Raw genomic sequence first — 23,218 nt, forward strand, 5'->3', positions numbered from 1 at the left:
TTTTACTGTGTTCAGTAGAGGGCGCAAAGATGCAACTTTACAACTAACCATTATTAAGTTTTCATTGAAAAAAAGGTGTTTCCAGTTGAAGGAGGGTTAAATGAGAGTCTATGTGGTGTTCCTCTTCTCTATCTGATATTGATAGAAAAGTTTCCACTTCTTCTCTTCTGCTTTAGTCCATGTTTTATAGTTTTTTAACAAATCAAGGTGCCGTCCCGTGTAGTAGCTGAAGTCACTGGGATGCCGTTTTCATCCACACACCAGCACTTCCCACGTTGTTTACCTCGAGATGACCAACACTGCACAAACAAGACAAACACACAGATGGTGATGCTACATGTGTCTACAGATGAACGTCTCGCTCATATGATTTCAATGATTTTCAACTGAAGTAAAAACTCACCTGTTTCTTTCTGAAGAAGCCATCTTTGTCACAGTTGGGCATGTAGATATCATGATGTGACTTAAATACATGACTAGTGAGCCCTGTCATAAGTGTGGTTAACAGTTCACGACATGGAGCCTGTTGGAATAAAGAGTGGAAAAACCTGATTTCAGAAGGTTAGTGTGGCAGATTCTGAACTATAATGATAGTTAAAGAGGTTTAGTACCTCATCTGGGTCCTCAGTAGGTGCTGTGTCTGTAGGATCAGATAAAGACAAAGCCACTCCTTAAGATGAATACAAATTTTAAACATCAGATCAGTCACAAGTATTACTTTTCTTTAAATATTTTTTCGTTTTCTGTAAATTCTCCCTTTTTTTGAGCAGTAGAGCTAAAGGCATAAAAAGATAAATACAAAAAGACATATTGACTCATAAAAATCATTATTGTTGTACAATAACCAAACATTTTAAGCATTTTAAAACATGCCCTTAAACTGCTGATGTTGTTTGACTACTTGTCCTTGTTTGTTTCTCTGTTCAGATTTTTTCTAAGCTTGGAATATCGTAGAATTTTATTTGTTGAAAATGTACTTTTGTGCAGCTTGCAAACATTATCTGTATTTTTAATTATAGTTGTAAATAATCTTTGAAATCTGGAGGTTGCTACTTGTTAAGCCCCTTGAGGGTTTTTGGTAACCATCCATCACAGTTTTAACCAACATGTATTTATGTGCATGTTTCTTACTCTGTGAAACTTAATTAAATAAATACAATTAAATATAACATTGACAAGCTTGTGATAATGTTAATGGGAGAGTGAGTGACAGTGGCTTCTGATTCCAATGCGACATGTATAAAACTGTCATAAATAAGTCAGATAATCAAAGAGTAACAGTCTCACTCACTGCAAACCTAAGGGCTGAACTGTTCCACTCATCCACATTGTCTATCCAGCACAAAGCAGCAGCAGCCTTACCTACAGAGTGGGTCGATACAGTTGTGTTGATGTCGCTGATGTTATTGCAGACTCCTCTGCCCTCCAGCAGAGCTCTGAGAGGCCTCGAGTCATTTTCTGGAGGTGTACATTGCAAACCGTGGGCACAGCTCAGAGTGTAGACCCCACATGGCTCTCCAGCTGCCAGCGTTGTGGTGTTTGAGTTTCCAGTGGGCTGACTCTGGGTGGACTTTCCTTTACAGGTGGGACAGCCTCTGGATGGTGTGGTCAGAGAGCTCAGTGGTCTTGACAGAGCTGAACGCAGGAGGAGCAGCGTAAGGATGTTCCAATACAGAAACATATCACACTGCAGGTAGTCCACTCCAAAAGGAATAACAGTCCGGTCTCCAAGCACTATTTTATCTGACAGTCTTATAAGAAGTTCTGCTCTTTTTAATTGGTTTTTCAATCCACTGACTGCAGTTTGATAGTCTGTCAGAAGGTGAGTAGTAATTCCCTCAAGCCAAGACAAAGTGATAATGAGGCTGACAGACACCACTGGCAGCAGCTTTTAAAGAGCTGAGACTTGTGGGGAAAGGTATGGGAGGGTACGTGATGGAGAATATTAGTTTTCCCTCTTGTTTCCACACAGCTGAGCACACCCCATTTCTCTCTGCTCTCTGACACGTACATTCTCATGCGTGCTCATACCATTTGTTGTCTGTCATCTGCAGTGTAGTAAAGTTTTTTTACATCAGTATAAATCACATACAGGTGCTGTGTACTCCCCCATTGCTACTCCATTGCCCTGCCCATTCCCACTGTAAGAGTAATTTATTCCTAAAGTGGGACAACGAACCAATCACGGCTCAACAGACAAGAAATTCACTGTTCACAAATTAAAATTGACAGGATTTAGGGGGTTCACTTTCTTCTGCAGAGTGGGAAAGAATATGGAGGGACTCTGCTGTGATTTCTAAGTCAGTCAGATTCAGTATAATACAACTGAAAATCCATCAAAGAGCATATATCATTCCCTTCAGGCTCAAAAAAAATAAACCGAGGCTCCTCTGATCTCTGCTGGTATGTGGTTACCGACAAGTGGGAACTTCATATGCTTTGGCACTGTCCTGCAGTTAAGCCCTCTTGAACAGAGGGGGTTCAAATGATGTATTATATTCAATATAAAGCTTTCTCCCTGGCCTGCTATATAGCTGTAAGGTTCATTTTATTATGTCAAAAAATGCTTCTCAGTATAATCATGGTTACTTGAAATCATTTTGGAATGGAATAAAATCAGTATTACATATTTCCAGGTAATATAGTGCTGAATAACCTGATGTGAGATTATGCCGAGACCTTTGTTCCCTCTAAACAGGTCTCATACACACTGTAACAAAGAAATGAACATAGTCACTTAACTGTAAAGTACCATAAGTCATTTGTTGTATATCATGTTATGTTTATCTTGTTTATTAGTTGGTTCATGTTTGTTTTCTCTTTTGTATATCCACCCTACAGCCTGTACAAGTAAACATGAAGTAAAAAAAAAAAAAAAAAAATCTAAAGATCTCATATGACATTACTCATCTTATTAGCAAATGAATTTATTTAGCTGAAAACTTAGTACTATGTGAATTAATTAAAATATAAAGGAAATAATTTAATGCACTTTTCTGATGTTAGACTGGATTTGTCTTGAGATATGTATTGTTTTATTGTTTGTAACCTGCCAAGGGACTATAGATGCAGATTGATTACGTTCGTCTTGTCTTCCATTCCAAATGTTAGTTAGAGATTGTCTTGTGATCCTGTGTTTTTTTTTTTTTTTTACCTGCTGACGGTTTCGACTGTAGCTCCAGCTTTCATCAGAGCTGTCAAATCCTTCCTGGTGTAACGCGTCTGAAAAAAAACCCAAAAAATCAAGTCTTCCTCAGTTCCTCAATTCTACTTGCCTGATCACAAGAAAATTTCTAACTGACACAGATGATGCAGTTTAGCAGTTATGCTAACTCTGGCATACATGTATGGCATGTATTTACATTGATATTTTATACTAGGTTCATTAATGTACAATGTCCCTTCCAAATAAATAAATAAAGTTATTAAATACTAAAAGTTAGAGCAGTATAGTGACACATACTACAGCAACAGAGGTAATAGTATTTAGATGCTTACACCCTTTTGACCCCTGTAATTATGATTTTTTTTTTTAAATAGCAACCACAAAACAAACACAAACTGAGCTCTAGGGCTGCAGATCCGCTGGACTGAAGGAGTGCCACTCAAGACTGAATGACTAAGACATTAATAGTTGCAAGCAAAAACCCTGCCACCACCCTGCAAATTCCACAATGTGACTCACAAAGAGAGTGTCTCAAAATCAAATAGCAGACTGTATCTTCTTGTGTATCATTAGTATTCTGCCTGTAAATACTTCTTCATCTCAGATATCCAGGGGCAAAGACTCCAGGGAAAAGAGGATAAATAACAGGAATACTATTACTGGAATCAAATGATAGTTTAATACACTATAGTGAGGCCATAAGGTGATACCTTAATAACTGTAATACAATAATCACCATGTGGCAATAAAATATATTCTAATATAGCTACCTGTATGTTACAATTCCCTCAACATGGAAATGTACAGGTCAACCAAGCATTGGACAATGGCTGAAAGAAATGCCTCTGTATTTCTCTGGGTAAACTAGAAAGTAAAAGTTTGTGGCCTATTTATAATACCAACGGATGAAGATTTATCACAAATGTTGGATGAGACTGTGTAAGAGTTTTGGTGTTTGTCTGTTTTTTGTTGTACCACCTTCAGGGACCTTAAGTGTAACTTTTTTACACGAATGTTGAATTGTGTGATTAATGTGATGTGTACTGTTATGGCCTGGCTCAAGACTCACAAGGAAAGAGAACCAAACACACCAAGAATGTTTTACCAAGTTTGAGTGCAAACGGAAAACAACCAAACCCAATTGCCATACCTGGCATAGTGAACAACCAACTGAGAGAACAAAAGGGAAAAAAAGATATGGGCTGTGCAGCAACACAGTCTAAAATGAGCAGGAAGAGCAAGAGCGAGAGGCTGAATGCCTCCCAGGCTTTTTAGCCACGCCCCAGGTGATTGCAGACCTAGCACCTGCAGAACCTAGTGGTAGAGCAAACAGAGGCAGGAAAATGAAACCCTGGGCCGTGACAAAACATACAAGTACATACTGTGCCTCCTCTGATAATTAAGGGGTGAAAATGTGGCATGAATTTAAGCCAAATGTCTTGGTACTTGCGTATAAACAGAAGTTTGCCCTGAAATGATGATTTTTTTTGCTGATGATTATTTTATTATGCAATTAATTACATGCATTACTAAATTATCTATGTGCATTTATGTATATATGTATGTATGCATGTACGTATGTATTTGTTTGTGTGTGTTTATTTGCTTGTTTGATTAATTATTGTTTTCTTTGTATGTATATTCTTAAACTTAACCTCACATTTTAGATTGCTTTAACATTGTGTCATTTATGCTAAACACCCAACTAAAATATCTATTAAAAACTTTATTTTTAGTATCTAGGGGCGTGATCTTTGAGTAGAATTTACAAATTTCAAAGATTTGAGGAAGTTTGATTTTATTTTCAGTGCCTTATGCAAATTAGCCTAAAAAGATGACTCAACTTGAATATGACAACAAGTGACCTATACCTTGTAATAATTAGTGTAGTTTCCTCTTTTTCGTTATGTAAAACACATGTTTAAGAAAAACATAATAATAAAATAAAATAATGATAATTAAATGGGAAAAAAACGCACTCCAGCTGCACCGGCACCGAACAGGTTAACGTCATCAAGCTGTATTTATCCTGTGCCGTGATTGGTCGAGGGGGCGGGACATCCGACGGCGCAAGTTGGACATAAAGTGACAGATTTCACCTCCTTAAAATTGGACGAAAAAGCCACGGACGACGCGTTACAACTTGTTAAACAGTAAGGAATCAACACTAGAGAAAAGGGCTTTCAATAGTTTGGTGGTAATATGAGGTATATTCACGTTTACGCTGTGTTATTCGTGACACAGTGCATTAATGTTGAGACGCTGAAAGCAGCTAGCCGGCCATACCGAGTTTGGTAAATGTAATGTTGCGTTTAGGGCAGGCTTGTACACTTCAGAACTCTAGTAACGAATATACAACAAATTAAAACATACGGTAATAGATGTCACATTTTCTTACTTTATCAAAATATATGACAATTTAACACCTAGTTTTTGTCTTGCCAATCGTACTGCATAATTAAGACTGTAACTATTGTTGCCAATATTTCAGACATGTTTACGTTTCTGTTGACAAAAGTGTTTCTCCGCTTTTCGCGAATATATCATGATCCACTCATCCAGTCCAACAGTAATATATGATATTATATGGCTAGGTAAATGGATAATCCTGACTGTGAAAAGCTACCCGAGTCACTCTGACTCTGATTCCACAACCTAACACAAGAACAGTACAATAGATTACACATGTTGTGATCTACTGAACTTGAATAGAGGTATTTGTTACTGTAATCCAGGAAGAAAGACCTGAAAATCACTACTAATCATCAGTACTAGCCTTAGTTTTCGGTTCACATTGAGTAGAAAACACATTTAGGATACACCTATTCATCACAGTCAACACAAATAAGGGACTCACAATTATGCAAATTGTTGGTGTAACCTACACTGGTCCAAGAAAGTCCTTACCTGGATTTAAATGAGCAGATAGATAAGGGTCTTACAAAGGTGAATTACAGCTGTGATTAAAATGTTTCAAGCTGCAACAAGTTCTTTAACCCTAACTGGTGCAGTGAGTAGCTTCTCATTTATTAAACATGAGTTTGACAGAGAACATAAAGAGTGGTCTGTGGATCAATGAAAAAAGATCATGTGGTCTGATGAATCCATATTGACCCTGTTCCAGAGTGAGAGACATATCAGGGTAAGAAGAGAGGCAGATCGAGTCATTACCCATCATGCTTTGTGCCTACCATAAAAAGCCTGATGGTCCGGGGGTGCTTCAGCATTTGGTTAGGTTAAGGTTCAGCAACATTTTATGTTTTTAAAAATAATAACAATGGAAATAAATGCTAGGATACTGCATAAGGTTATTGAAATGATCCCACAACAAAGGAATGCTGTAATCAAATCTAAAGGTGGTCCAATAAAATATTTGAATGTATCTGAGACTGTTTATTTGCCCAGGCTGTGTACAAACGTTTGCTTTTGTTAGTAATGTGTAATGAAACACAAATGCTTGAAGTCCTCACAGGAAATGCATGCCTCAGACATCCACTGTTTGTGTTCTTTTTCATTGTAAAAGCAGCAGGATTAACTGTACATTCCCCATTTTATTGGGTCACAGTAAACCAAAAAAATCAGTAAAATTCAGAATAACTATATGATATTTAAATTATGTTATCTTATTAAAATAGAAGAAGTGTATTTTCTGGAGATCAAGTATGGAGTTTATAAATGCAGACTTCTTCAAAGCCAAGTGAAATGCAGAACAAAGGCCTCAGCAGTAAAATATACTAGACACAGATTACCTAAAAGAGACAACAGAATGAAATGAATTTAATAAGAGCTTTTGACACAAAGTACGGTAACAGCAGAGAAGTCAGTTATTCATGGGGTATATTACTCATATTTGTGTTTGTTAATGTTCTAAGTGTTAGTTTCATGTGTTTGGTGAGGAGTGTCATTGAAGTTAACATCATTTGACAGTTCAGCAAAGTGTATTTAATTCAAAAATGCTTTGACAGTGAAAGAGTCAGTAATATTCATGCTGTATCAATCTACACATAAGTATTATTATTATTATTAGCCAAACCAAAGAAACTGCACTTGACAAATAATGCAGCTTTCTGATTTTTGCTTTTCTTTGTTATAGTTTGTAATGATTTTCAGACATGGACGACATAAATCTACATTATCGTTTGTTGAACTGGAGGAGGCGAATCCGCGAAATTCGTGACGTGCGAGCTGTGCGATACCGGGAGCGACTGAAAAGAATGCTAAGAGATGGAGACATAATCAGGTAACAGTAACTGGAGACACAGTCTGATTTAAATCAACTCACTTCTTTTAATTATTGAATCAGCATCCTGCCTGGTATTAATGCTTTGTCAGTAATGGTCTTTTTTTGTGTGTGTGTCTCTTTGTAGGTATCAAGGAAACTCAGATGAGGTTGGCTGTTTTGTGGCAGCCAGGCCGTTGTCAAAAAGAAATCGCTATTTTGAAGTAAGAGTTGCTGAATTAATTAATTTACTTAACGTAGGAGTGACACCTAAACAGATCACACAGTCTGGCAATTATTAGAGACCCATTTTCTCCTGTGTCAGTTCTAATAATAAAATATACAGATGACTGCAACAGTTTTAACAGTATTTTTAAATGTAATGTTTGATAGGAGTGTGGCGCGATACTGACAAATGAGGTGTATCGCTTTTGCTACCCTTAAAACTAATTTGGTAAATGTTGAGTCTGTGAAAGTGACATTTTGGATAAATTTGATATAATCAAGGGTGTTAGTGAGCTTACAGTCTTTGTGTGTATGTATATTGAAAACAATTTTTACACTTCATGTAATTTCCTAGGAGGTGATGCTTCAAACAAAAAAACAATTGATTCAAGTTTAATGCTTTATTAAATAGTTTTCTAATTGGCTCCTTTGGCACACACCTTATATGGTGACGTATTTGTGAAGGTCGGCTGTGTAGATTCATGTACCTCATGTCATGAATGTAGGACACCGGTCTAGTTTTGTGTTAATGAGAGGAGACCTGGCAGGCCACAAAGTCTGACTGCCTGTGTTCATCCACTTGAGGCTTAGTGAAAAAGAAATTCTGGCACCTCCAGAGAGCAGGTTTTTTTGAGCAACAAAGATCTGTCATTCTGGAAATAGATTTTAAGGGATGACTTGGAAGCTCTTCTTACATTGTCTCTTCAGTCTGGGCATATTTATTAAAATCAATTACATAGACGGATGCAGACCTCTCAGCATAAAAATATCAAACTCAGTTTTTGAGATTTAAGAAGCCGAGTCACTGCATGTCTTTCTTTTCAACATCCTTAATGTTAAGACACTGTTGAGTCAAAAACTTGGTTTGTGTTTTAAGAATGAAGTCTTTGGGATTAATTGCAGAAGACAACATGCATTTTTTTTTTTTTTTTTCCAATTTTAGGAAAAAAATCAAATGAGAGCCTCTTAAATCGTCCAGAAACAGCTCCAGTAAATGAAGTCCCAAGGATCACATACATTTTCACAAGTCATACTGCAGACATTCATTTAATTCTCACCAAAGGTACTGGGAGAGATGTGAGAAATTGGTAGATTTTATCCACATAGCAGCTACTAAAAAGTTCGCAGACTGCACCACTCTCACCTCAGTCAGCTGTCTGTTGTACTGACACCTGATTGACAGAGCCATTGACCACTAATGAAGCCCACTTCCACCTTTACTGATAGATCATAAAATTATCATTGATTAATGGATACCTACATTGACACATAACATGTTGTGCACTTTTAATACCCCTTGACCAAATATAGTGTAAGATTCTGTTGGAAGTTACAGCCGTTTAATTTAGATTAGATTGTCTTTGTGTAAATTTATTACATATATATTTATTTTTGAAAGTACTCAGATATTACAAGTGCACAAGGCCATTTGACCTCAAAAAAGTAGGTCAAGATCACCTATTTTCAACAGGCTTCTGCTCCATGCCAAGATGCATCCACAGCATAAATTTGGTGCAGATATCTCAATGCATTCTTCAGATAATGCGATTATGTTGTTGAATGGACAGATGGATGCACAGACAACAATACCCCTTCGTCCAGAAGTTGGCTGAGGGGTAAAAATCAGTGGTGCTTTTCACTTGATAGGTCTACTGGCTCCTGTTGATGCAGTGTCTTGTATCTGTCAGCTCTAACAGATTGGTTTCACTGAGCTGAAGATGCCTCATCTCATTCCAAATCATGTTGTCCTGGTTGCTTCATTCACTGTTTTCGGTAATTGTAGTGCACAAACATTTTTTGGACGGTAACCCTTCCTCAGAATAAGACGCTGTTCAAACTTGCCTAACGCATACATCCTGCCCTGTTTGACGTGAAATGAAACAATAACCAACAGTATGAACCTTGATACTTACGTGCCTGATCCTTGTGACTCATTTTGCTGGTGTCACGTAGGTGAGTGGAAGTGGTTTGTGTAAATGTGAACATGGGTTAATAGTTGATGGTTAGCCAGTCCAGTACAGTGAGCTGTAATATAGGATATACTGTACGGGGTCATCTGAATGTTTCACACTGACACAGGAAAACTTTGTTCACACTGTCAGGGGACCCTTGTTGAGGTCATGGGAACAAACTTAAAGTTTCCTCCTCTTATTGCCCTGGATTTGCCAGCAGTGCTCTGATTTCACTGCCTCTGTGTAGGGCTCTCTGGGGATGATGTCATATGGTTAGTATTCAGTTATGATAACAAAGACACAGACCAGCTCTTTACTTTGCATTTTTTTAGACTTTGAATTACCATATGATGTTGAACAAAGAGACTCTGCAGTGGTAGGTGGTTTTGGAAATTCCACAAAGTGAAATGAGAAGTGACTCAAAAGCCAAAATCTGACACAGAACCTTAGAGGTTTCATATTCCCTTCCCTTCACTCCTCTTCACAAAGTTCTCTGTTTATGTTTTCGCACAATTCAACAGCTTCCCACACACGACGTGAGTGGGCGATGAGCACATCATGACTGTTCATTTGTCCTATTAAAGTCAACAATTTTCTTTAAACATGTGACAGCTGGAAAAAACCCACTCCTCACATTATTTAGCAGGAACATTTTAATTTCCAACTTTATTTTGATGTTCAGCTCTGTGTAGCAACAAAGTGGAGACTGTCGAAATATTCTCCAAATTAAAATATGTCTATCTGGTGAGATAACTGGTAAAGAGATCCAAAATGAAAAAAGAATAAAAAGAAAGATGAATGTGTCAGAAGTGATAACCCCCCTCTGATCTCTGCAGGTGACCATCATCGATACGGGAGTGAGGGGCATGATCGCTGTTGGTTTGGTTCCTCAGTTGTATAAGCTGGACCATCAGCCTGGGTGGCTGCCTCATTCTGTCGCCTTTCATGCTGATGATGGCAAGTATGTGAACCTGACCCTTGTATACTTTCTCTCTCATGAGACATGATATGGAGACTTTCATTTTTCATGTCACATATTTAGAGTTTTGAATATTCAAGGGCAGTCAGCTGAACTTTTAGTCCCTCTCTAAAGACACTTCCATATGTACTGCTTTATTCTTAGCAATTAGCACTGTTTATATATATATATATATATATATATATATATATATATATATATATATGTGTATGTATGTATGTATATATATGTATATATATGTATATATATATATATGTATATATATATATATATATATATATATATATATATATGTATGTATGTATGTATGTATGTATGTATATGTGTATATATATATATATATATATATGTATGTATATATATATGTATATATATGTGTATATATATATATATATATATGTATGTATATATATGTATATGTATGTATATATATATGTATATATGTGTATATATATATATATATATATATATATATATAGATATATATATATATATATATATATATATATATATATGTATATATATGTATATATGTATATATATATATATATATATATGTATATATATGTATATATATATATATATATATATATATATATATATATATATATATATATATATATATATGTATATATATGTATATATATATATATATATATATGTATATATATTATATATATATATATATATATATATGTATATATATGTATATATATATATATATATATATATATATACATATATATATGTATATGTATATATGTATATATATATATATATGTATATATGTATGTATGTACACTACTATAGTATAGTACTAGTTCTCTAAACTGCCAACAGCAAGGGGAAATCACATGCACAATAACACACCCACTGCTGCCAAAACCACAAACAAATTAATACTACATCTCCACAGACTGTATCACTCACTGAATAAAGTTAAAAGCTCATTGTTCATACACATCTTTATTATAGTGTCATCAAGTTTTCTTCTTCAAACACAAACTCAGACAGACAGTCGAAATAACAGTGTCTTGTAATCTTCATGTGCTGCGTCAGCCAGTGGTTTACATTATAGCTCTGTTAGCTTAGCTCTGTTTTTAGACAGAGAACCGCAAATCACTTCTGTTTTCCATATGGTTGGTGCATCAAAGATCCGTTTTGAATCATCCAAACAAGTTCTGAGTCTGAACCGTGAATTGACTAACTCAGCAAATATGACATTGTAACCTTAGAGCTTCATAATCCAGCTCCCCAGTGTAAAAGAAATGCTCTGATTTCAGCATCATTCCTTTACTTTACAGCTTTGCCGAGTGGTGAAAACAGCAATACTCCCACTTTTTTTTTATCACTTTGTCACTTCCTTTGACTCTGAATGTTGTTTCTCACTGGTTCTCATCCTCAACTCAGCCTTGGCATTAGTTTTCAGTGTCGTGGGAGACCGGCAGAGTGACTCACTAGTTCGTCTACTGGTCTCGTACACTCACAGTGACACATCAGGCTGTGGAGAAATTCAGTTCATATCTCTGTAAAGCAATACAATGAGATCTTTGATGTAATGTTGTAACCGATTATTCTAAACACTAATAATACTTTTATATATATTTTTTTGCATTTCAAAGTAGAAATTCTTTAACTATCAGTCAGTAAGGAAAACAGCTTTTAATATTGTAGTAATATTTAACAGTTACAATGATCAAGAGCAAGCCTTCTTCTTATTATGTAGTGCCACTGATAATGGATTTCTGTTTTCTGACTGTCTGTTGTCAACAAATTTTTTTTTTAATCAGATAAAGCTGAAAATCTTAATTTGATAAACCAAATGTAATGTACATTTCACTGGGTTTATCGTCCAGAAAGTAGATGATTCTATGATCTGTTGATTTTTAAAAGCCAGTATAATAAATATTTTTTATAGTGAGGGGGAAAAAAAAGCTGATTACTTTATTACTTATTGACATTCAGTATGCATTGTGCATGTCTGAAATTAAAATAGACTTTGTTTTTTTTTTTTTGTTTTGTTTTGTTTTTTTTAAATGAGCATCTAAGCCAAAGTAATTACTAACTTTGGACTGGACATTAAACTATCTGTAAAAAACAAACAAACAAAAAAAAAACCATATATATTTATGTATTTTTTTTAGATGTTGTTTTCCCTCAAAGACACGATTTATTATTGAAAAATCCTATATTAGCCATGAGCTAACTTCCGCTGATAGTGATGAATGTCCTGTTGCTGCTGATTAACAATCTGTGTCTGTCAGAAAACCTCAAAATGACCTGTTGAACCTGCTCCACATTTGTTTGTCCACAGGCTGTACAATGGCAACACTGTAGGCCAGCAGTTTGGTCCAAAGTGCTGCAGAGGCGACAGAATTGGCTGTGGTATATCACTGGACTCTGAAGACGGACAGTTAACTGTGTTTTTTACCAAGAATGGAAAGGAAGTAAGTATTCCAGTACAGCACTTTAACTTCCAAAATAAGTTAATCAACCTGCAGATTTTTAGTAAATTCGTCATTCTTCATGGCTATAGCATAATCTTGTATTCATGTGTGTGTAGGTAGGCAGTGTGGAAATCCCAGTGTCTCCTGATGCTCTGTACCCTGCTGTGGGTATGCACTCTTTGGGGGAGGAAGTGCTGCTGGACTTGCACGCTGAATGGGGGATGGAGGAGGATGATGGACTGATGATAGTGGACAGTCATGAAGAGGACTGGGCTCGTCTCCATGACGTCAAGGTGACGGGCACGGTGAGTCCTGATGCAAACAGACAGGTGACTTATTTTTCTAAGTGGAGATTCACAGTCTAAGCTGCAGTGCTTTATAGTTTCTTTTAGCGTCATTGGGCAACATTTCCATGATTATTTTTCAGCATATTGTGACTCATTTGGTCTGAGAGGACATGAAGCTTTTACATCTACACCTCACCTATGTTTTCAGGTTGTAGAAAATCTACCCTGTGGCAACCTGATTTTGGCTACCACAGGCATTTTTAGGCAGGCACAGGGGTTAAATGCAAGATTAACACATGTAATGACCAGTCACTTAGATTATGTCAGATGTGATCTGGACAGCTCTATTCTGCATCTTGCTCTGGAAAGTTGGAAAACTAGTGGCACTTTTCCATAACGGTATGAAACAATGCCAGCTCATCTATCTTTATATTTCATTTTTTAATTTTAACTAAAAGGAGAAAGCTGCATAAGAAAGGTGTGTATTATAAAAGTTTGGCAAATCATTTCCTCTTGTTCTGGCTCCTGCTGCTCAAAAACTCTGCATAAGGACTTTACTGAATCCTAACCCACATTAATCTTACCCATATCCTGTATATTTTGTCAGCCTAGATGACTTTCATAAAGAATTCTTTAAGTGATAAGATCGTCTGGGTTGTTGGAAGAACTCTACCCCGAATATGGGGGAATATTTCTACAACGCTGTGATGTTGGTGGCAGGATTATCATGCATCTTCCTCCTTCTATCTGTGAGGTATCACTTTTGAAAGTCCCCTTGGCTACATGCAGGAACATCAACCTCCAAGTTGCAGCTACACCCTGAAAATGACAAGTTTTGACAGACACATCTTTTTACGTACTATGTTCTTTTGTAGGGATTTCGTCATTGTAATACCATGACGCGCTTCCACATGTGCACATGTTCCACCCAAACAGCTTCTCTCCTCACATTGTTTTTGCAGCATCCTGTGCTCAGCTCCACCAACAACTAGCCAAACAACCCTGATAAGTTTTAACCTCTATTCCAGAACCATAGTCGAAGGTGCCACATCTATGTAGCAGTGACCCAGTGCTAATGAGTGTGGAGATAGGACTGGCTGTGTGGGACTAGTGATAAGAGAGAACAATCAAATCTGCACACATTAGTGTATTAGTGATTCTATATGGGGCATTCATTTATCTGAGTCAAATCTAAAAAAAAGAAAAAAAATCTTTGAAGAGCAAAAGAGCTGAAAGAAAATAAATTAGACTGCAGATTCGACCCAAAATCTCTGAAAGGATATGGTGAAAACCTATCGAGATAAATGTTCTGTTTATAAGAACATAATGAGAAATGAGACACATTTTCCCTGAAGTGCTTGTTTCAATCCACTCTCTTGGCTGCTCCACCTCTCCCTGCGATGGGAGGGCTGCAGCGTGACTCAGGGTGATGCACACACACAACCTGAATTGAAAGTGGAAGGGGACTGCAGCTGAACAGCCTTAGGGTGGACAGACCAACCTGTTAGCGTGCCATCCACACATTTAATTATTCTTTCTCTCTACAAATGTGGTATTGTTCTGTATAGATGCAGCGTCCACAAAAAACTGAACCACATGCACATGAGTTTTATGAGAAATGAGTGAGTTTAAATAAATGTTGGTGTGATAACAGTACAAATGTATTTTTGTATATTCTTGTTTCTCAGTGTATTATTGCCTTTATTTATATTTCCTTTAAATCTGCCCAAAAGATAAATGTAATTCACTCTAATTTAATTTGTAACAACATAGGTCAGACGATTTACTATGGGCTTTCATCCAAATCAGTCAGTGAAGTCAACTGCAGCTTTACATTTCAACACTAGAGCAGCTGTTTACCGCCTGATATTGTGCTTATCAGTCTAAAAAAGGAATGCTTACAGATTAGATTTGCTGACACCAATGAAAATGGTTATTTTTTTAGGGTGAATTGGGTACAGTGAATTTGGCATTTATGTTTGTTTTGGCTGATGTTGTTTTCTTGAGGTGCTTATATTGTCTCCCTATTTGTAATACATGTTTTAAAAGGGTTTAGATTTGGTTGTGTTGATTTCCTTCAGTGTCTTAAACTATCTTTTCACCTAAAGTAACTGGAACTTAAAAGAACCCAGGATATTAGCGGTTTCTTCAGTCTAACGATAGGCAATATATTGACAGATATATTCACTCCACTCCTCAGCAATAAAAACACACACTGAAAATGCACCATGCAGGTTTAAAATAATAATAATAATAATAATAACAATAATGTGGGACTGACCATCGAACTAACCATCATCACTGTCAGATGATGTAGTAAGAAGCAATTTTTATTATTGTGACTATTGTTATTTTTAGCTGAAAGTTGAAAAGCCTGTTATTAGCCAACTTAAGCTGATAGTAGTCTGTAAAACATATCAGCATCAATTAACTGGCCAAACTAATTAACTTCTGCCTTTAGTTTCTGATCATTTAGGCCCCTGAATATATGAGGAAGTAATGGCAGTTTTTGCATATAATTTTTCCATGGGACTGCAAAACAAACTGTTCAACTCTGTTTCAATGGCTGAAGGGAAATACTATGAGTATTGGCCAAACAGACATGTTCAACATTGCAATTGCCTCCCCACAAGGTTCCTGAACCAACACAGAGCACAACCAGGTTCTTAATTTATATGCTAGTCCTTATGGTGGAGGAGCTGCTTTCTGTGGATCTGCAGCTTTAGTAACTAGTTCTGTTATCCCTGATATTGAAGCACTGATGTCAGTACCTAAATATTAAAGCGCAGTAATGACCAAATCTTTTCTCTTTTGTTTTAATCTCATCTTCCCTATTATTATTGAATAAAACATACTCTTCCTTTTAATTTCAGCTCTTATCTTTACCTAAAAAGGGGGCATCAGCCCTGCCTGTGCAGAATCAGACATGGTTTCACTAGCAATGAAACGCAGCCAGAGGTTTTTGAGTCATTGTGATCATTTATTATAGATAGATAGATAGATAGATAGATAGATAGATAGATAGATAGATAGATAGATAGATAGATAGATATGATCAGCTTATATATATCAGGGTAGAGACTGCGATCTGGTAGGATCGGCGATTCTACCAGTAGAAACTCCGATCAGAGTCTCTACTGGTAGAAACTCCGATCCTGTCAGTAGAAACTCCGATCGGGTTAGGGTTAGGGTTAGGGTCAGAGACTTTGATCGGAGCTTCTACTGGTAGAATCGCCGATCCTACCAGATCGCAGTCTCTACCCTGACATATACATAAACGCACTGTAGAAGATTCAAGATTCAAAGATTGGTTTTTTTTTTAAATTGTCAATTCACTAGATGCAGAGGACATACAGAGAATTGAGATGATATAGTTTCTCTCTCACTGTGTAATTTAAATGGAGTGAGGTAAAAATAGAATAAGAATTTATAAAATGATATAAAAGATAAACTATAATAGAATATAAAAGATATACATCAAACTTATGTACAATAATGGTGGTCATGCAATTGACCACCTGTGTGGCTCACAAAAATATTATGCATCCCCAATTAGTTCTTTGCAGAGCTAATCTCTAATTGCACATAAACCTGAAAATATTGCTCACTCTTTTTTTTTTTTTTTACTGCTGTTTATGCCTTGTACAGATAAAAAGATTTAGCCATTTTATGCAACAGTAGAATAAGAGAAAGGGCATGTTTTGTTCCAGTTTCAACACTGAAAACACAGGGATGTTGCTCTAGTTCTTGTGTTAAATACTGTGTTGTTCTTGCAGATGCTGGAGTATGTGGGGAAAGGGAAGAGCATCGTGGACGTGGGTTTGGCTCAGGCACGTCGGCCTCTCAACACACGCTTCCACTACTATGAGCTGGAGATCACAGATGCTGGAGAAAAGTGTTATATCGCCCTGGGGCTGGCACGCAGGGTAAGCGCCTCCTCGTTCTAGTCCTCCCTATAATGAACGCATGTCAATATCACTGACGAAGTGTTTTTACAGTACACACACTGCGGTTATCTGCCGGTAAAGAAAACTTCAGTTCCCCCCTCTCATACCTCGTCATCCGTCTCCCTCATACGCACCACTGCTCTCACTGTTTCCAGTCTGAGTGATGGATGACTGAAAGAGGAAAAGTTAACAACAGAATAAATATTGTCTCATTTTTACCCTGCATCTGGTTTTCCATAGAAAGCAGATTGTTCCATTTGCTGTTTTAACTACACATCTGTAGTCGCATGTGGGACAATTATTTGTAAGATAAGACAGAAAGAAATGCAAAAGAAGAAGAAGAAAATACTAAAAATTTCAAGTATGTAGGACTTCCTCAGGCTAAGTAATTTAAGGTTGATTTCCTAATTAATTTGTTTCAGTGTAATCACAAACGATGACAGCAACCAATGAGGCATATTTTGGCAATAAGTTGAGTCTGAGAGAGGACTTGTTGAGTGTTTACACACCAGATATTAAGTCAGCTGCGTACACTCTCGCATGAAATCACCATGAACTTTGTGCACATCCTGTTTTATGTAAACAAAACGGTGTTCTAATTACTGAGGATGCACCCATCGTTATTTAAATAATAGATACTGTTCTTCTCTGCAGTTCAGGTAGTTATTGAATGGTTATTGATTAATCTTGAGTCTTTCACCACACTGATGTTTTGCCAGCTGTGATGGTGCCCACAGTCTGGGAGGCACTGCTGGATCGTGGCTGCTCCCCTGACACCTCCACTGTTACTGTGTGTGGGCATGTTGTGCCCTCAGGTCGGACGATGTGGAGAATAGAGCTCTGTCATTTTGCTGATTTCTTTCCAGGAATTGTTTTTCTCAATGTGTCTGCGGTTTTGGTAGAGTATTATAAATCCATCAGATGGTCATTCCTGAGGTCTGCTTCCAACCTCCTGCAAGACGCATCCGTCTGCTGCAGGGAACCATTACTTCTCACTTCCAAAATCAAAACAAAGGTGTCTCTTTGGATAACACATGCTAAAGATTTTCTGGTTTCTCAGTCTTTGTGTATACTGGATGAAGGAGCAATTGTTACCTCTGCCTAAGAGGTTATGTGATCAACTGTGTGGTTACGCAAAAACTGCTGTACTGATTTTCATGAAACAGGATGGAAGGTTGAGGTATTAATGAACCCATTAAAATCAGATTGAAGGGCAATATGAAAATTTCTCATCTGAGTACAGGTCATTGTAAATCCAGATAACAGTACATATGATACAGCATTTCTGTCAATGCAGTGGATAAACATTTTACAGAAAATTATCACAAAATGTGGCCTTTTTTTTTTGTAACTACATTGCAAATCATATACTTCACCAATATAATGTACTCTTTCCATTTCCAAAATAAAATAAAAATTCAGTCAAAAACATAGAGAATTGAAGAGGTTTGCCCAACAAGAATGGGCTGGGATTCTTCAGGAGACGTGTCATGACTGCAGGCTGTTATCCAGCAAAAAGGATGCACAACTGACTATTAACATCAAGGGATTCATCATTTTAACCCAGGTAGTTTTTGGTTTTTGTGAAATAATTTAGTTTCTCTAAGCAAAGTAAAATAATATAATCATCCAAAACAAAACTAGGATGAAAGCTCTGTTTTAAAAAAAAAAATAAATAAATAAATAAATAAATACCCCCCCCCCCCCCCCCCCCCCCAAAAAAAAAAAAGACATTTTCAATATAATATAGTAGTATAGTAACAGGTAATACCTTTTTTATTGTTCTAATTTTTTCTTCTATTTTTCAGGACTATCCAAAAAATAGACACCCAGGTTGGAGCAGAGGGTCTATAGCTTATCATGCAGGTGAGTTAATTGAGTAACATAACATTTTTAGATGATTATTTTCATTCATATTGTTGATATTCATTCCAGTATGAGTAAAATGTTTAACAGGTCTTATTTCAGTTTTCTGTTTAGCATTGTTTGGTTTCCAGGAGCAAGAACAATACACTGATGAAATAATTTGAAATAATTGTGCAACTATTATTGTTCTTTAGTATTTAGTATAGATTCTCCATTGTGTCTGTGTGGGTGTTCCTCCCACAGTCCAAATCATGAGGGTCAAGTGAAGTTGAAACTCTGAATTGCCTGTAGGAGTGGAAGTCTAGCTGTATATTATTCAAGCAAGTCAACAAAGAAATGTGTATAAAAATACAGTTAAAATGTCATTTTGCTTGTTGATGGTTGCATCACCTTTCCCTTGTTTTGTGACCCAGAACATCTTTGTGTCATTTGTTTGTAGATGATGGAAAGTTGTTTCAGGGCAGTGGCGTTGGAGACGCCTTCGGCCCACGCTGCTTTGAAGGTGACATTATGGGCTGTGGAATCATGTTCCCACGAGACTACAGCCTTGATTGTGGAGGTGAACATGCACAGTGTGTTTATGTTCGTCACAACTTTGCTTTGTGTCTCATTGTGTGCACATTGTGTCTCTAATCATATGTCTCAATCTGGCTCAATATTCAGATGATGAAGACGACTGGGACCTCGATGTGTTTCCCAAACCCAGTGAGGTTCAGAATGACTTGTATGCAAACAATGAAGATGAGGAGGAGGAAGAAGGAGAAGATGTGGAGGGGACAAAAGTCATGGTGAGAGACTGTGAAAATGTAGAGATGGACTGAACATGTTTAAAAAGAAAAGAATGACCTACAGACATTCTGTTGAATGTCCTCATACGCCAAATGCTTTGAATTCACTTTCACAAATGTTACATTTTATGATTTATTAAATAGGTTGCCTTTTTAAATTGTGTTTGGAGACACAAACATTTTGACTAATTTATCCATCTTTTTTTTATTTCTCTGTCAGTGCTAGTCCATATTTATGAAACCTACCACTGTCTTTTCACTTATAGTTGCATTTAGAATTGGCCAATATGGCCACTTTTTTCCATTAAGATATATTTATCATGATAGATGTAAGTCCCAGTAATGGTATACATCATAGGACAGTCTTGGGTTTAAAATAACCCCTTGTCACATGTGATTAATTCGTTACATGCTACTTGAAGAAGTCTCTAATACCTGTAGATGCTGAAGAACAAGTCCCAGTTCAGGCTGAACTCTTACACTTCCTCTTGTGTCTGAACAGGTTTTCTTCACCCGAAATGGAAAGGTGGTGGGTCGAAGGGAGGTGGCCTTACCAGCAGGAGGCTTCTACCCCACCATCGGTATGATGAGCACTGGGGAGAAGGTCAGAGTGGACCTCCACCCCCTCAGTGGCTGAAGTAAAAGCTGAGTGGGGAATCTAGACCAAGGAAGGACTGAGGTCAAAATTTATGAAAAAAAAAAAAAAAAAAAAACGGGCAAAAACAACTGTTACAGTTGCATCAACTCTCCAAGACGTAATGTCAGAAGTCACTCCAGAGTAGAGGTTCCTCATGCTCTAAGAATGTTTGAATGTGCTGGCCAATGGTGTATATTTATAAATGTGTGCCTCAAAAAGTGCTTTTAAATGCTGTGGGTTTATGAGAAATTGTTGAATTAGATTATAAGGGTAAAACACTATATTTGAAAGGGCAATCTAATGACACAACGGTGTCTAAATTAGGTTTTTTTTTTTACCAGAATAATGAATGTATGAATGATAGAGCAGGCCCTGATTTATAAATGAGCCTCTTTACTCCCTTTGATAATCAGCAATAATATTTGAGCAGAGATGTAGCACTGCTTACAGCCTGCAGTCACATAGAGGATGTCTTTATGCTGCGCTGCTTCTCCTCTGAGCTGACGGTGGAGTTTTACTGACACTCAGTGGTGAAACTGAAAAAAAAAAAAAAGTCTTCTAAAAAACAATAATGCACTTAATGAACTGTGAGTTTGTATGTGTCACTAAAACCAGCTGCATCGTGGCTATGTGTGGGTGTGGGGGCTTGTTCTGACACGGAGTCATTCCACTGAGTTTTTATGGCATATTTTGTGGTAACATTGCAAGAAATGTAAAAGCTATAGAAGCCACATGCAATAGGAAATGGAGGATAATTAAGTGTAATAACAATTTGTTGAAATTGAATCCAATACATCATTGTGAAGAGGAGGAAGTGCAGGCAAAAGTCAAATTTAATTACTTATTGTAGCCTTTGTTTTCCATTTTTAATATTAAGCAGAAACTAAGTAAAAAATAAGAATAACACCGAAAGTGAGAGTCACATGTTAAGTTTAAGTATAAGAATAACTTAAACAATAAAATACATTTTTATGACCATTTTCCATGTTTCCCACCCACAAATTTATCTTTACAGAAAGAAAGGTTCTGGTAGTTGCCTCTCGATCATGAAATATTTAAGACAAAACAGCAACTTATTTGTGAAAAGAGGAAAAATGTTGAAGAGCGATTCTTGTGAGGATTACGCTGACCATACAAGTATAAATAATGATTAAACATATGTCATGGTTGATTGTTTTTATTTTAGTATTTGAATGTTTTATTAAATTAACTTGAAATGAAGCCATAAGTAAGTTTTGCTGCTCTCAGGAATATTTGAGAATCAAAAACTTTTTTTTTTCTTTCGGGGTGGGGATGTTGAATGTTTTTTATCACAAAATGTTTTATGTTTTCTTTACTTGTAATCTTTTTTTTTTTTTTTTTTTTTTTTTTTTTTTTTTACATTGTATCACTGTAATTCTTGTTTTGCCACAGAATCTATAAGAAATTTGTGATCAGCTGGATATATGGTTTTTACTTGCAGGTCAGTGGGTTAGTTCTAGAGCAAACGTCATCTTTTTTGTGTGATGCCAAATTTTTCATAAATCCTTTGTCTGTTTACCCAAATTCCAAATGAAAAAGCTGCTTTAATTATCAATCTATGCTAAACTTTTCACAGGTTTCCCTGCAGATTTTTGTTTTTTAAGCTGTGACTTTAAAACGGACAGTGGGCTGTTTATCGCTGGAGAAAAGGGATTGAACTTTAATCTGAAAAGCTGTATTTTAATGAAACTCAGATTTTCTTTGACTTCACAGAAACTGATCTTCAGGCCTGTGTAATTATCAGACTATTTGTTTTAAACACGTGACCTAATAAGTGCCTGTTGGAAACGTCTGCTTTGGGTCTCTTTATTAAACCACACAGCACGTGGTGAAACCCACGCTGGTGTTGAAACGTTTAACTGGTTCATGACTCTGTCTTTTTTTTAACAAAGGTCCTGCTATACCTTGTCCCACAGACACATCATCAGGCCGTATCCACATCCAGGTTCACTCCAAATCCTGCTCAGCATGAAGGATGTGACCGGTCATTTACAATGTTTAACTATATGATGCTTTTATGCTGTTAAGTACGAAAACACTGCAGTTCATGTTCACACTGTTTATGCCAAATCTCAGCCCTGTTATTAACATATCAGGCTGTTGTTTTTCACTGTGCATTAGAAAACTGGCACTAACTTGGTCATGTGTCCCATGTGCTGCTCGCTCATCATATTAAACATAATTTGACTGTTTTGATGGAATTAGGGATGCACTGATTACAAAATTCTGGCCCCCATGTAATATTTAATACTGTTATTTGGTGCCAATACTGATATTACCCTCAGTTTCTTTAGTTTTTGTTGATCTTAACTAAGAAGTCTTCATGAGAAATATAAAAATAGTCAACATTTTAGAACAGGGTTTCTACAAGTTAAATTTAAGACCTTTTTAAAACTACTTAGAACAGAATTTAATGCCTTTTTCACAGCCATACTGGCAAAAATTTGTGACTCCTACAATTTAGGAAAATGTATTTATTTACTCCAACACCTTGATTCCGAGTCAATTCTCACTGCAAAGTTAGCAATAACTGGTTCCTAATTTCAACATAAATTGTCAGGTTGGAACAAGTGGAACAGAGCAGATTGATGTTACTTTCTTTGCAACTTGGACATTTTCCAGACACATTTAAACACAATACAGCAAACAAGTTTATGGCAATGTAACTTAAGACCTACCATATC

At 36.5% G+C, this 23,218-nt stretch overlaps 2 protein-coding genes across 3 annotated transcripts; one reads left to right on the plus strand and one right to left on the minus strand.

Annotated features, from left to right (window-relative positions):
* Window positions 1-554: 554 nt before the first annotated feature.
* Window positions 555-1,811, minus strand: LOC115419910 (insulin-like growth factor-binding protein 4). The gene is made up of 2 exons (XM_030134983.1): window positions 1,363-1,811; window positions 555-640 (listed from the first exon to the last, which is right to left on the minus strand). The coding sequence occupies exons 1-2, from the start codon at window positions 1,679-1,681 to the stop codon at window positions 555-557; spliced, it is 405 nt and encodes a 134-aa protein (XP_029990843.1). The 5' UTR covers window positions 1,682-1,811.
* Window positions 1,812-5,218: 3,407 nt separating this feature from the next.
* Window positions 5,219-22,388, plus strand: LOC115420139 (SPRY domain-containing protein 3-like). Of its 2 annotated transcripts, none has more exons than XM_030135375.1 (11): window positions 5,219-5,319; window positions 7,260-7,406; window positions 7,534-7,609; window positions 10,399-10,523; window positions 12,856-12,988; window positions 13,105-13,293; window positions 17,052-17,201; window positions 19,031-19,088; window positions 19,528-19,647; window positions 19,752-19,876; window positions 20,379-22,388. In XM_030135375.1, exons 2-11 carry the CDS (start codon window positions 7,279-7,281, stop codon window positions 20,511-20,513), a joined length of 1,239 nt encoding a protein of 412 aa, XP_029991235.1. In that variant the 5' UTR covers window positions 5,219-5,319; window positions 7,260-7,278; the 3' UTR covers window positions 20,514-22,388. The 2 variants fall into 2 exon arrangements, with proteins under 2 accessions (XP_029991235.1, XP_029991236.1); XM_030135376.1 differs by lacking the exon at window positions 5,219-5,319 and adding an exon at window positions 5,444-5,540.
* The last annotated feature ends 830 nt before the right edge of the window (window positions 22,389-23,218 follow it).

This window comes from Sphaeramia orbicularis, chromosome 5 (genome assembly GCF_902148855.1).
Source record: "Sphaeramia orbicularis chromosome 5, fSphaOr1.1, whole genome shotgun sequence".
NCBI lineage: Eukaryota > Metazoa > Chordata > Actinopteri > Kurtiformes > Apogonidae > Sphaeramia > Sphaeramia orbicularis.

Coding starts and splice junctions, on each gene's coding strand:
- LOC115420139 (XM_030135375.1), top strand. CDS start 7,279: ATGGACGACATAAATCTACATTATCGTTTGTTGAACTGGAGGAGGCGA. Junction 7,407..7,533: donor AGAGATGGAGACATAATCAG/GTAACAGTAACT, acceptor GTCTCTTTGTAG/GTATCAAGGAAACTCAGATG. Junction 19,648..19,751: donor CTACAGCCTTGATTGTGGAG/GTGAACATGCAC, acceptor CTCAATATTCAG/ATGATGAAGACGACTGGGAC.
- LOC115419910 (XM_030134983.1), bottom strand. CDS start 1,681: ATGTTTCTGTATTGGAACATCCTTACGCTGCTCCTCCTGCGTTCAGCT. Junction 641..1,362: donor TGTATCGACCCACTCTGTAG/GTAAGGCTGCTG, acceptor CTGATCCTACAG/ACACAGCACCTACTGAGGAC.